This window comes from Bufo gargarizans, chromosome 1 (assembly GCF_014858855.1).
Source record: "Bufo gargarizans isolate SCDJY-AF-19 chromosome 1, ASM1485885v1, whole genome shotgun sequence".
NCBI lineage: Eukaryota > Metazoa > Chordata > Amphibia > Anura > Bufonidae > Bufo > Bufo gargarizans.
In genome coordinates, this window is record NC_058080.1 from 302595555 (window position 1) to 302610905 (window position 15351).

The 15351-nt window shown below is 41.9% G+C and overlaps 1 protein-coding gene across 1 annotated transcript in view; it reads right to left on the bottom strand.

The window, feature by feature from the left end:
• PRKG2 (protein kinase cGMP-dependent 2) overlaps window positions 1-15098 on the bottom strand; it is a 124814-nt gene extending 109716 nt beyond the window's left edge. The window contains exons 1-2 of the mRNA XM_044279417.1: window positions 14563-15098; window positions 370-536 (exon numbers count right to left, since the gene is read on the bottom strand). Of these exons, the coding sequence (XP_044135352.1) occupies window positions 370-536; window positions 14563-15098 (703 nt within the window). The remainder of the gene's footprint in view (window positions 1-369; window positions 537-14562) is intronic.
• Between the last annotated feature and the right edge of the window lie 253 nt (window positions 15099-15351).

The window sequence follows — 15351 nt, forward strand, 5'->3', positions numbered from 1 at the left end:
AACGTCAGCAACACTAGATGTTTGCTGAGGTTTGGATTTGCATACATAATGCAGACAAACCAGTGAAATGCTAGCTCTTAAGAGTATTGGGATACCAAGTGTGGTCTCTTAAGGCTCCAGAAATAGTTAGAGTATAACAAGTTTTTATGTGAAAGGACACTATTTCATTGTTGCCATCCAGCTTCCATTTTAGCAGATATGTTTACTTAAGTACACATTGAGTGCAGCCTGTATGTTTTTGACCACATCACCTGCTCTATTTTTCTCCATGACTAGATTCAGTCACAGATGAACTTTAACTAAAGGGTATAAGCAATCATAAAGACAGGTTCCACCCAACAAATGTTCAAGTTAGAGATAAACACCTACCAGCTAATACGAAGATATGGCTGCCAGGTTCTCCTTGCTTGATAATATAGTCTCCTTGGGCATATCTTCTCTCAAACATGCATTCTACTATGTCCCGGATTTGATGAGTATCTAAGTGCTTTAGAAATTGATTCTTGTTTAAGGCCTCAGTTATCATTTTTTTCTCACTTGAAAAGGAACAGAGAATGGAAAATATTTTAATAGACAAATTTGACAATGTGTAAAAGTCATTATTAATATCTTGCCCTGATTATAACAACACAGCATTAACGAAACATCATGCAAGCATAAGAATACATAGATTCTTTGTGTCAGTTTTCAGCATCAGTCTCTGTTATTATCTAAATATCCTCCTGATGCTACAGTATTTTACAAGAACTGAACTAGCCTGTTATAATTATGTTACCATAAGACACTAAAAGAAAATAGAAGGTTGACCCAAGCATAGCTAGTGTCTGCAAATGGGTCTATGAGCAACCTTTTACAAACACTTGGTAGTATTTTAGCATTGTTATTGCAGTACTTTGTATATGGTGAAAAGGTAGTGTACGAGTTCATATACAAGGGATGTGCAATAAGTTATCTACCCCAGCATGTTCTGTCAGTGTTAGAGAGCTGAGCTTGTCTGTGCAGGTTGAGACATGTCTGGACATGCAATACACACAGTAGCAGTTCAGTCTGATGAAAGCACTGGAAGTGACAGGGTGGCAAGTGAAGTACAGTGCATGTATACAAAGAAAGTAAGGGATTAAGATGATTGCTATATATGGTGTTGATGCACCTTTCCACTAAAATTTGAATTTTGGGCCAAGCAGTTAAAATGGGGTAGGAAATGAATTAAAGATGACCCCCATTCAGGGCGACCTGTCGAAGCATCTTCAGAGGAAATGTGCCGTAAAGTGGAAGCCATGATTTTGGAAGATCATCGTGTCAAAGTCAGTGTTATAGCTCATGAATTAGGCATTTCAATTGGCATAGTTTGCAGTATTACTTCATTTATGATGTTTTGATGATGTCAAAGGTAATTTCCCAGGGGGTGCCACAAATGTTGACGTCTGAGCAAAAAATTTGTCGCCAGCAATTTATCAAAAAACATTTAGACATGCTTAGAGAAAATCCAGGAGACTTCTATTCTCAAATTAATAGGGGTGATGAAACATGGGTCCACCACCATGATCCTGAGACTAAACAAGAGTCCATACAATGGGGTCACCAACGCCAAAGAAGATCATGGGTACAGTTTTTTTTTATACAGAATGCATTTTATTGATCGAAATCATGCCTCACAAGACACCTAAGTTTGAACAATGAAGGCATTACGTGAGGCAATCAAAAAGAAACGTTGTGGGAAGTTGTCGGCAGGTGTGTTGCTGCTTCATAATAATGCTTCCAAGTCTCACAAACCACAAGTTGCTATCAGAGAATGTGGCTTGATGGAGTTTAACCATCCCCCTCTACAGCCCAGACCTGGCTCCCACTGATTAATTTCTCTTTCTGAACCTGAAGAAATTTCTGCGTGGGCAACAATTTTGTGATGATAATGCAAAGAAGTGGTAACAGGGTTCCTACAGCAGCAAGAAGTATCCTACTATTCTGAGAGCATCCGATCACTGGAGGCGAAGTGGAATAAGTGTGTTGAAGTCAAGGGGGATTACATTGAAAAGTGTTTTCATATGCAGGTAGTTAACTTATTGAACACTCCTCGTATGTAGCTATTAGAGATAAGCGAATCAAAGCTGACGAAGTGGAATTCGATCCAAATTTCAGGAAAAATTTGATTCACAACGGATGTGAATTTCCTCGCACTTTGTGGTAACAAATCACAATTTTTCCTAAAATGGACATGAGGCAAGGAACTCTGGGAAGGCGGGCTGACCTATAATGCCATGCATGCAGCCAATCAGTAGCCAGCCAGTCCTGTGATATCACAGCCCTATAAATACGGCGGCCACCTTAGAGTCAGAGTGCAGGGACATACGTGAGAAAGCTCTAGGGACAGCAATCGGAAAAACCTCATTGTGAAAAAACTGAAAAAACTATTTATAAGTGTAGGGAAAGGATAGGGAGGGATCATTTCACAGCATCTTAGTGCAGGAGAGATGTCAGAAGGCACTAGAGACGGTGCCAGAAAAGCAATTTACAAGTGCAGGGAAAAGATAGGGAGAGACGTCTAATGTCGTTTGGGACAGTGCTAGAAAAACCTCATTGTGAAGAAAAAAAGCGATTTACAAGTGCAGGGAAACATTATTTGGGAATCCAAATAGCCATTATACAGCTCTGGCATTCTACAATGTGTTATTGGAGTGCAAGGGCTATGTTGAAAAGCCTTTAGTGGCTTCTATCTGTGAAAAAAGAAAAATATATACGCATTTCATTTCTGCAGTTATTTGTGTTGAAAGAGTATAGTGGCCTATTTCAGTACAAAAAGTAAAAATATATATGCATTTCACTTCTGCAGTTATATGTAGCGAAAGCGTTCAGTGTCCTATTTCAGTACAAAAAGGAAAAAAATATATTCACTTCACTGTTTCATTTATTTGTGAAAAGAGTTTAGTGGCCTATTTCAGTACAAAAAGGAAAAATATATACACATTTCACTTCTGCAGTTATATGTGGTATAAGTGTTCAGTGTCCAATTTCAGTACAAAAAGGAAAAAAATATATGCACTTCACTGTTGCACTTATTTGTGAAAGAGTTAAGTAGCCTATTTCAGTCCAAAAAGGAGAAATATATCCGCATTTCACTTCTGCAGTTATATGTGGTGAAAGCATTCAGTGTCCTATTTCAGTACAAGAAGGAAAAAAATATATTTACGTCAATGTTGCATTTATTTGTAAAAGAGTTTAGTGGCCTATTTTAGTACAAAAAGGATAAATATATACGCTTTTCACTGGTGCATTTATTTCTGCTAAAAGCATTTACTTGCCTATTTCAGTAAAAAAAGAAAAATATTTTCTTAGTTCAGTTCTACAGATATATGTGTTGAAATTGTACAGAAAGAAAAACATATACGCACTACACTGGAGCACTTATTTGTGGCAAAAGCGTTTAGTGGCCTATTTCATTAAAGAAATTAAAAAATATACGCACTTAACTGATGCACTTATTTGTGGCAAAAGTGTTTAGTGGCCTATTTCACTACAGAAAGAAAAATATATACGCTCTTCCCTGATGCATTTATTTCTGCTAAAAGCGTTTACTGGCCTATTTCAGTACAAAAAGAAAAATATATTCTCAGTTCACTTCTGCAGTTATATGTGTTGAAAGCGTTTACTGGCCTATTTCAGTACAGAAAGAAAAACATATACGCACTTCACTGGTGCATTTATTTCTGCTAAAAGCGTTTACAGGCCTATTTCAGTACAAAAAGATAAATATATTCTCAGTTTACTTCTGCAGTTATATGTGTTGAAAGTGTTCAGTGTCCTATTTCAGTACAAAAAGAAAAATATATTCTCAGTTCACTTCTGCAGTGATATGTGTTGAAAGCATTTCTTGGCCTATTTCAGTACAGAAAGTAAAATATATACGCACCTTACTGGTGCATTTAGTTCTGCTAAAAGCATTTACTGGCATATTTCAGTACAAAAATAATTTTATTTTTTTATTTTTAGGGGTGTTTTAATTTGCTTTACATTTATTTAGTTCAGCTAAAAGTATGTCAGACAGAGAAGTGCCAGGCCATCCACAAAGGAGTGGTAGAGGCATAAACATTTCTGGCACAGGCAGAGGAGGCAGCAGAGTAAGGGGGTGCGGCAGCAGGAGTCGCAGCGAGAGGCCTGAGCTCCCGGTGTCATCTAGAGGTCATTTCTTCACCAGCAACCCAGCGGTTCTTGATTGGTTAACTCGGTCATCCACTTAATCCCAAGTGACATCAGACACCCCCAGCCAACAGTCGGTGGGTTCGTCAGACACAACCCTTAGTTGGCATGGCCCGGGAGCAGGTCCTGTGCCCTTATCTGTCCTCAACCTGCCTCTGTCCTTTGCTGTTCCCTCAGCCACAGAATATTGTATGCTGTGGGCTCAGCTCCACTATACAGCAAGGACAAGCTACTAGAGGACAGTCATCAGCTACTGCCAAGCCAAGATCCTGAGGAGACATCCGCCGCTTCCTCCTGTGGTGTTGTGAGCGGTCAGGCTCCTTACCCAGAGACAGTTGAAGAGGTGCATCAGTGATGTGAAGACACTACTCGATAATGATGAAGCCGATCACACTTGGGAGTCGGGTGCAGAAAGGGCTTCATCATCATCAGGAGAAGAGGGTGGCATCTTGCCAGTGAGGCAGCGGCTGAGCCAGCAAGGTGGTAGCATGGCTGCGAGTCAGCAGGGTGGCAGCAGTGGGAGGTCAGGAGACAAACGTTCCCGGGGTAGACCACCTGCTTCGCAGCAGCCTACCTGCCCAGGAAGTAGTGGTGCAGGTTTTCACAGAGGCAGCGGCAAGTAGCAGTCAGTCAGTGCGGACTGTTGGGGGGAAAATCACCTACTCGGTGGTGTGGCAGTATTTTCTTAAGCTACCAGAGGAGGTTAACGTGGCCATTTGTAGAATATGTGGGCAGAAGGTCAATCGTGGCCAGGGTGCCAATGTTGGCACTACAGCCCTGCATCAACATATGCAGCATCGCCATGAAGTGGCCAGGGAGAACCGTGGCCCCGATGTGGTGGTCCTGCCTGCCGCAGCTACTGCTGCATCACCCAGTGGCATGCACCTGGTGTCAGCCAGTCAAGGCTCCACCAGCTCAGCCGAAGGGAGCTGTCTGTCATTCCGATCTTCTGCTGGTCCAGATGCTCCTGCTCCTCCTCCTACTCCTCGTCAGTCATTCTGTCAGCAATCGATCACCAAAACAATTGCCAAGAGACAGCAGTATGCGTGCATGCATCCAAGGGAGCAGAAGCTGAATGTGCTCCTGTCCAAATTTCTGGTGCTGCAGTCCCTCTCTTTCCAAATCGTGGACTTGCTTGCGTAGTGACAGTCAAATTGTCACCATTTGGCAGAGGGATGACTTCTGGCTCTCCACCTTGTTGGACCTTTGCTACCGGTCCAGAATGGGGGCCTTTATTACACCCACTGAGAGGGAGGACAAACTGAACTACTACAAAGACATCCTATGTAGTCAGTTGGCCGCTGCCTATCTGCGCCATCGTCCATCCTCTTGTAGGTATGACGGGGGGGGGGGGGGGGCCGTCCTGCACGCATGTTTCACTGCCATTGCTGCTGGGGTGGGGTGGCAGGAGCAGTACCAGCTCCATCAGCAGCAGCCTGAGTCTACAGTTGCTGGTGAGTCGCTTTCTTCACCCGCATAGTGAAGAAACTACTCACCAGCAGCAGGTAGACCTGGAGCAGGACCTGAACCAGCAGGTGGTGGAATACTTGGACAGCACCCTGCCAAACCAAATTGAAGACCCGCTGGACTATTGGGCAGCCAAACTAACTGGATTTGCGGCTGCAACTAGCAGAGTTTGCCCTGGAAAAGCTGTCCTGCCCGGCCAGTAGTGTGGCATCAGAGCAGGTGTTTAGTGCGGCGGGGCCCATAGTAACCCCAAGGAGAACTCGCCTGTCCGCCCAAAATGTGTCACCTATGTCACCTTGCCACTCTGTGGCATCTTCCTGCTGCTGCCTTATCCACACTATGTCACCTTGCCACTCTGTGGTATCCTCCTGCTGCTGCCATATCCACACGATGTCACCTTGCCACTCTTTGGTATCCTGATGCTGCTGCTACTGCCATCTCCACACTATATCACCTTGCCACTCTGTGGTATTCTCCTGCTGCTGCTGCTGCTGCTGCTGCCATCTCCACACTATGTCACCTTGCCACTCTGTGGTATCCTCCCTCCTGCTGCTGCCATATCCATACTATGTCACCTTGCCACTCTGTGGTATCCTGATGCTGGTGCTGCTGCTGCCTTATCCAAACTATTACACCTTGCCACTCTGTGGTATCCTTCTGCTTCTGCTTCCAACTCCACACTATATCACCTTGCCACTCTGTGGTATCCTCTTGCTGCTGCCATATCCACACTATGTCACCTTGCTACTCTGTGGTCTCCTGCTGCTGCTGCTATCTTCACACTGTCACCTTGCTACTCTGTGGTATCCTGATGCTGCTGCTACTGCCATCTTCACACGATGTCACTTTGCCACTCTGTGGTATCATCCTGCTGCTACTGCCATCTCCACACTATGTCACCTTGCCACTCAGTGGTCTCCTGATTCTGCTGCTATATCGACACTATGTCACCTTGCCTTTCTGTGGTATTCTGATGCTGCTACTGCCATCTCCATACTATGTCACTTTGCCACTCTGTGGTATCCTCCTGCTGCTGCCATCTCCACACTATGTCAACTTGCCACTCTGTTGTATCCTCCTGCGCTGCTGCCTTATCCACACTATGTCACCTTGCCACTCTGTGGTATCCTCCTGCTGCTGCTGACTTATCTACACTATGTCACATTGCCACTCTGTGGCATCCTCCTGCTGCTGTCATCTCCACACTATGTCACCTTGCCACTCTGTGGTATCCTCCTGCTGCTGCTGCCTTATCCACACTATGTCACCTTGCCACTCTGTGGTATCCTCCTGCTGCTGCTGCCTTATCCACACTATGTCACCTTGCCACTCTGTGGCATCCTCCTGCTGCTGCCATCTCCACACTATGTCATCTTGCCACTCTGTGGTATCCGCCTGCTGCTGCCATATCCACACTATGTCACCTTGCCACTCTGTGGTATCCTGATGCTGCTTCCACCTTATCAATATTAATAGGTCCACTCTGTAGACTTCTCATGCTGTTCCCACCCTCCCTTCTTCATGACTGGGCCATTATTTTGCCTTTCGGTCTGGCTGACATCATGTTTTTTTTTACCTTTCTTCTGATCTGTCAGAAGGATGGAAAAATGAGATGGACAACAGATCCTGTCTGTGCTGTCTGTGTAGCAGCTGTAAGGCCTGTATGGTCCCATCAGAATTGGCTTATGATTTGGTAGCCAAAAGCAGGAGTGGGTACAAAACACAGAAGACATGCAAATATTCCATTCATGTGTCATCTCAGTTTTACATCCACTCCTGTTTTTTTGGGGCATTAGAAATACTGATGTATTATTGAGCAAATGCTGACCGAGTAATGGCGTATGCTCCACAGACAGGATCCGTTTTTTGTGGGTTATTGTTCTGAACTTCTGACGTATCAGAGGAAGGGCAAATTAATCAGTGACGTCAACACAAACTTACTGCTCTACTTGTATACGCGTTTAATAGAACAGGTTCTGTAGGTTCTATGTGGAATCAGCTGGCGATGGTGTAAAAGGAGTGCGCTTCTTCTTGTCGCTAACATCGACCTGTAAGGCTGAGTTCATACTTGAGTTATTTGGTCAGTTTTGGCCCCGTGACTACCCTAATAAGTGAAGTGTGCATTGAGTCTAAAAGCGAAGGCTGTCATCTGCATGTCATACGGACTCAGTATTATTTCACTACCAAAGCAGACTCCATATGTGTGTAACTACAAGACACAGTGTTCTGCACCACTATAAAGGCTCTCAGCAGCCAGGAAATAGCCGTTATTTAACGTAATTAGCCGCAAATATATTTGAATCAAACCAAATTTTTCCCCAAAAATTCTGCGAACTGGCGAATCGATTTTTGTTTAAAATTCGCTCATCTCTAGCAGCTTTTCATAAATCTGTGCTGTACAGACCCATAATACAGCAGCCATAGCCTGCTACGGCCCAGAGCATACCATTCAATGTAATAAAAATTGTCCTGGATTCCATAAAAAAGTTGTAGAATGTTTCATTTCATACCATATTATAGTAGTAGAGACGCAAAGTTGCCATGTGCATGGCTACTGCTGGATTAAGACTTTTGGAGGCTGCATACCAATACAAGGACCTGTACCCCACCTGCCCCCTTAATTAACTATATTGGAGTTATAGCACTCCTTTTAATGACCATGCACCTTCATTTTATGAGTCTTAGATCTTCAGATATCACACTGTGTCATCAGAATATCTTATTCACTGCAATGGAACTGTAAATGGGTGTAGAATTCCTAACCATTTTAAGTTCTCTGCTTGCTGTCAGTGAATGCAAATATTGTTTATTTTCATTGGCATCTAATTAGTTGTTCTAAATCCTGCTGCGAGTTTGTGGCAGTGTGTTAGTCTAAGAATGATTTTCAACCTCATTACCCTGGGGGACCAGTGGAAAATAGTTTCTCCCAATAGTTTCTGTAACGTGACAGTTCCTGCTGCTCCAGTCTTCTAGGAAACCTCTAATTAGGTTATATGATTGGGAAACACTGGTCTAAGTAGTCCTCTGTGGGCTAAGCATAGCAATAGTCCAAATCGATTTCCTGTCCAAAACTTTAGGTTGATAACTTTTATCTGGAGTGATATATAGTAATGGGTCTTTGTTGTGAGATGTTGGAACCTAAAGTAGATTTGAAAGTTGCTAGCCTTTTCACTGTATGCTGATCTCCTGAAATGTCCATCTCAGCAAATGCTTGCATTCCTGTGAAAACATATTTTCCTTAGAACTCTATATTGTACCCTCCCTCTATCTTACTGGAAATGTATTATTTAATTGACAACTGGGTAAAACTATTCCCCTAGTCAACGGGGTGTGTCCCTACCTAGGCTGATAATGTCAGCACAGGAGTTCTATGAAAGTTGTAAGAAAAGATGCCCAAGAGTAGTTATTTTATGGAGAAAACAAGTATTTACTTAAAAAAAGATCTCCCATATTCTCTTTAAGCTTTATTAACTTAAGACTGGCAATACATTTAACATTAAAACAAAGAAGACTGACAGCAGAAAAAAGCCACATAGTCCATCTAGTCGTCCTTATATTATATCGTATTAATAATAGGATAGACGTGTGTTTTATCTCAGGCGTGTTTAAATTCACTTACTGCCGATTTTCCAACCACATCTGTATATATATTGGTTCTGATCTCCCCCAACTCGTTTTAGATTGTGCCCCCTTCTTCTTGTGTTGAATTTTTTTTTTTATTAAATACATTTCCCTCCTGAAGATTATTTATGCCCTTTACATATTTAAAGGTTTAGATCATGTACCCCGTTTCCCTTCTTTCCTTACAGCTGTACATAATAAGGGGGTTATTTACTATCAGATATATGCCAGGTTTCTGGTGTACATCGGTCGCAGATTGCCGCTCAAAGGTTATTTTTGCCGCAATCTGTGACTTTTCTCAGCTTACGCCAGGTCTAAAAAAGGCGGCGTGGTGTGGTTTGGAGGCCCGTCTCATTTATCATTTTCTACGCTTGTTTTAGGCATAGAAAATGTTCTAAATCTACGCCATCAGATTTAGACTGGCAGTGGATTCACCGAAGTTATCTAGAGGTCGGCGCCTTTACATAACTTTGGCAGATCCACCGTCAGCACATGGGGTTATTAAGACCAGCGTCTAAAATGTCGGTCTTAATAAATGACCCCCTAAGTTCTTTAAGTCTATGCTGGTATGTTTTATGCTTAAGACCCTCCACCATGGGTCTATGCACCCGTTCCATTTTATCTATGTCTTTTTGCAGATGGGGTCTCTAGAAATGGACACAGTATTCCACATGTGGTCTCACTAGCTGTCTACACAGTGAGATCACAATCTTTATTTTCCTACTGGTTATACAGTTGTGTTTAAAATAATAGCAGTCAGACCCAACAGTCATGACATGCATGCGGCTGATTCTGTGTAATTGAATCACTAATTGAAAAGGGCACGTTCAAAATAATAGCAGTATGAAGTTCAATGAGTGAGGTCATTCATTCTTTGAAAAACAGGTGGCACTTATTGCCCTTATTTAAGGAAGGAAGGCAGCAAATGTTGTACATGCTGGTTACGGTGCATTTCTCTCAGAAATTCTGAGGAAAATTGGTCATTCCAGACATTGTTCAGAAGAACAGCGTACCTTGATTAAAAAGTTAATTGGAGAGGGGAAAACATTAAAGAAGTGCAGAAAATGATAGGCTTCTCAGCTAAAATGATCACAAATGCTTTAAAATAGCAACCAAAACCTGAAAGACGTGGAAGAAAGCGAAAAACTACCATTCAAATGGATAGAAGAATAGCTAATATGGCAAGGACTCAGCCAACAATCAGCTCCAGGAATATCAAATAAGGTCTAACGTTACCTGTGAGTACTGTTACAATTAGAAGACGCCTATTTGAAGCCAAGCTATCTGAAAGAAGTCCCCACAAAGTCCCACTGTTGAAAAAAAGACATGTGCTGAAGAGATTACAATTTGCCGAAGAGCACATTGACTGGCCTTAAGAGACATTTTGTGGACTGATGGAAGTAAGATTGTTCTTTTTGGGTCTAGTGGCCGGAGACAGTTTGTCAGGTGACCCCCAAACACTGAATTCAAGCCACAGTACACTGTGAAGACATTGAAGTATGGTAGCGCAAGCATCATGATATGGGGATGTTTCTCAAACTACGGTGTTTGGCCTATTTATCGCATACCAGGGATCATGGATGAGTTTGAATACACCAGAATACTTGAAGAGGTCATGCTGCCTTATGTGGAAGAGGAAATGCCCTTGAAATGGGTGTTCCAACAAAACAACGACCCCAAACACACCAGTAAACGTGCAACATCTTGGTTCCAGACCAACAAGATTGACGTTATGGAATGGCCAGCCCGATACCCGGATCTTAATCCAATAGAAAACTTGTGGGGTGACATCAAAAATGCAGTTTCTGAGGCAAAACCAAGAAATAGAGAAGAACTGTGGAATGTAGACCAAGCATCCTGGGCTGGAATACCTGTTCACAGGTGCCAGAAGTTGGTTGACTCCATGCAACACAGATGTATAGCAGTTCTCAGAAACAGAAGTTATACAACTGAATATTAGTGAAGTAATTCAAAGGAAAGCAAAATCTTCAAGCATTTTTCAGCTTATATAGTGAATGTTTGATATATTTCTCTTCATGTTTGGATTTGGAATAGAATGTGTAGTGTTACCAATGCATTTGTGTGTATGGAAATAAAAACTTTTAGAAGGATTTTGAGCTTTATTCACTTTTTTAAACACACTGCTATTACTGCTACCTCTAGCTATACAGCCAAGCATCCTACTTGCTTTCTCTGCTGCCTGTCTACACTGTGCACTCACTTTGTAGCTGTCTGATATCGGGGCACTTAAATCCTTCTCTTCTCTAACACAGAGCTGCCAATACGATATTCAGACTGAGGGTTCCTTCTGCCCAAGTGCATTATTATGTGCTTTAAGGTTAGTACTTGTAAGTAGTCATCTGTTGTAACATTGACAATATGTTTCCAGAATTCAGAACTCATAGTGAACAGCCTCCATTATGATATACTATAATGGCTTTGCTGCATTACATCTGCATACCATTTGCAGTGTGTGTGTCTGCGCTGCAAATAAAAAAAAATAGATGGATAATTTATGGATTGTTTTATACCATCAATTGTTTCCTATTCTTGTATAATGGCCATTTTGCATAAATCATATGACATCACAGAGGGATTATGATACCACTGGGGCTGAAGAAAAGCAACGATGCTCAAATCTCTAAGTAATTGCCATGACCAATATAAATGAACATAGTTACCATACTCTGTTGGACAACTTTGTGGTTTGCATAGTCCACAAAATTCCAGACCGTGGAATAAGTCTAACTGTAGACCAATTAAAGCTATATGGTTGGAGGCAGAAATATTGATTAAGACACAAATAATAATCCTTTCTAACCCATACAGCAAAAGGTATATTCATTACTAATTGCCTTGTGATCCGTGCAACCTGCCACGGTATTCCCTGAGCAGCACTAGCTGCTAATGAGGCTGCAGGTCACACAGCATACCATATGGGGAGCACTTAGAGCACAGCCCAGGCCCTACACATGCCGACTGTTGTGTGTACAATGGAGAGATGTGGATATAAGAATGCTACAGCCAATGATGAGTATCCGTTCAGATATTAGCCTTTTATCGATTATTATTACAGGAAATATATAGTAAATATTAATGTTACACTAGGAACAAGAGCAGAAAGCATCTTATAGAGGACCTGTCACCTCTCCAGACATGGATGTAGTAGTAACTATTGCATTCCCCATGTAATAACAATTCTGGAGCATCTATTCTCATAACTTCATGTTGTGTCTGTCCTTTATTATTCCTGCTGGAAGTTATAAATGAATTACTAGCAGATAGTAATGAAGGTCCAGCTGGGTGTTATCAGTTGAGGGTGTATATAGTCTGACACTATAGTTGGGGGTGTTGTCAGACTGTACAGGCACACCCCCAACACATAACAATCACATGGACCTTCATTGTACTCTGCTAGTTATTCATTCATAACTTCTAGCAGGAATAATAAAGGACAGGCACAACATGAAGCCATAAGAATAGATGCTCCAGAATTATTACAGGAGGTTACTAAAACTGAAATGTCAGGGGAGGTTACACGTCCTCAATGGAAATTCAGACCTACTATATCCTGCCTACATACCATGTTCTGGTACCCTGGTCTTGTGATATTTCTCTATATAGATAGATACTATCCAACAGAATCCTCCAATAAATCTACAAGTACTAGGTGGCAGACCACTACCGCAAATCTGCCATAAATACATATTCCTTTATGTGTACTTCAATCTATTTCAATGTTAGATTTTGCTTTACGTAAGCATTTTTTTTTACATTTTTATGATCTGAGAGTCTCTGTACTCCTAATGTTATCGTGAATGAGGTTAGCCTAAATCCCACTTTTCAGGCTAAAAAATTGCAGTCTGAGTCATACAGGTAGAAAAGTAGATGTAACTGGATGACCTTTTGGGTTTCAGTTTTTTTTTTTTCACTGGAAAATTCTGCCACAGACTCCATGGCAGAAATCCACACAATTGCATTTTGCATGACCCAGATCCACCCATTTATGGACACTCTTCTGAACTTGGGAGTGATCTGCAGTGGTATGACTGGTAGCATGGATTCCCATTGAAAACAATGGGAGATGGATTCCAAGCAAATTCCAGTCGGATTTCCTCATAAGAATCTGTCCACAATATGTACTGTACAAATAAGTGTGGAAAAACTGTACCTGCAGTTTAAAGGGCATCTGTCAGCAGATTTGTACCTGGCTGACTTGCTACATGTGCACTTGGCAGCTGAAGGCATCTGTGTTGGTCCCATGTTTATATGTGCCCGCATTGCTGAGAAAAATGTCATTTTATTATATGCAAATTAGCTTTTAGGAGCAACAAGGGCGTTGTCATTACACCTAGAGGCTCTGCTCTCTCTGCAACTGTCACCCTCTGCACTTTGACAGGACCAGGCAGTGAAAATGTGATCATGCTTGAACCCGGCCAATTAAAGTGCAGATGCTGCGGCAGTTGCACAAAGCGCGGAGCCTCTAAGTGTAGTAGCATCACCCCCATTGCTACTAGAGGCTAATTTGCATATATTAAAACTTTATTTTTCTCAGCAATTCGGGCAGAAATGAACATAGGACCAACACAGATGCCTTCAGATGCCAAGCGCACACGCAGCAGGTCAGCCAGTTTCATAGGTACAAATCTGCTGACAGATGCCCTTTAATAGAATGACCTAGAAAAACTATTGGGTTATGTTTGAGTGGGGTGCATGTCAAATATTTACCATTAGTAACTTTCTGTGAAAGTGAGGCACACCACATCTTACAAGGTAGTCTCACAGTACACAATTTTGAAACTCCAATATGTCCTGTGCCCATTTTTATAAAGATGACGGAAGTCAACTGACTTGCATACAGTACATCCTGGCACCTCTCTACATTGGTAGTGTCTTGTGGCATTGGCACTGCTTTTGGTCTTCGAATATTAGAGAAAGATAGTGGATGAAGATGAAGATAAAAGTAAATTATAGAAAACTTAAGCAGATTTCTACCATATGTGGAGCAATACGTAGGACAGAGATTACCAACCTTCGGAACCCCAGCTGTTGCACAACTACAATTCCCAGCATGCTCCATTCATTTCAATGAGAATTCTTAGAAGAGCAGAGCAAGTATGCATGCTGGGAGTTGTAGTTTTACAACAGCTGGAGTGACGGAAGTTGCCTTCCCCTGATGTAGGCAGTCAAAATGTCAAGTTCACCATTAGAGACATGGCTGTCGCCATCAGAGCTACAGAAGACAACATGATCACCATAACTGAATACTCAGACAAATCTTACCTTGAATCTTTCCTAACACAAGCTTTTTCAAATGAAAACTTTGGTGAGTTACTTTGGTCATATGTTCTTGTGGTGGGTTCTGCAGAGACACCCTCCTTAGCACCTTTCCGTTTGCTATTATTGAAAAACCCTGACAGTGTCTTAAATGGTGACGTCTGTAAAGCTCTTGAAGGTGATATGTGTCGATTTGTAGATGGTGAAGCGGTCAACATTTTAAAAGTGGGTGTTATAGAGTTGCCACTATGAGAGCTGATAACGTCCTGCAGTTTGTTAAGCTGAATACATTTGCTTTGAAGCTCCTCTGTGATTTCTGCAATGACTTGAGTCTGTTTGGTAAATTTCTCCTGCAATTCATGAACTATGTGTTCTTTCTTTATCAGCTCCTCATCTTTAATTTTCAGTTGCCTTTCCAGTTCCCATACTTTTCCTTTCACAGGATCAGTATTACGGAGTTTGCTGCAGGAGCTAACAGAAAGGTTCACCAGTTGTCCATCTGGCTGCCCCAGTGGCTTCGGTTTCATGGAGCCATTTCCCATTTCCCTTGATACCCTAAACAAAAAACACAGAATGTATTAATCAGTTTTCTCAAGCCAGCAATATGACAGCAAGGCATGCTCAAAGCATTTGTCTTCCAGCTAAAATGAAGGCAAATTGATTTTCTCCTAATTCCTTAAGAAGTAAACATGATACTTAAATACAGTCATTTTCTCAACTTCTGGATGCATTACTTATAACCTATCACTTTTAGATTGTGGCCTCCTGCTGTTTTGTATCCCTTTAATCTACAAA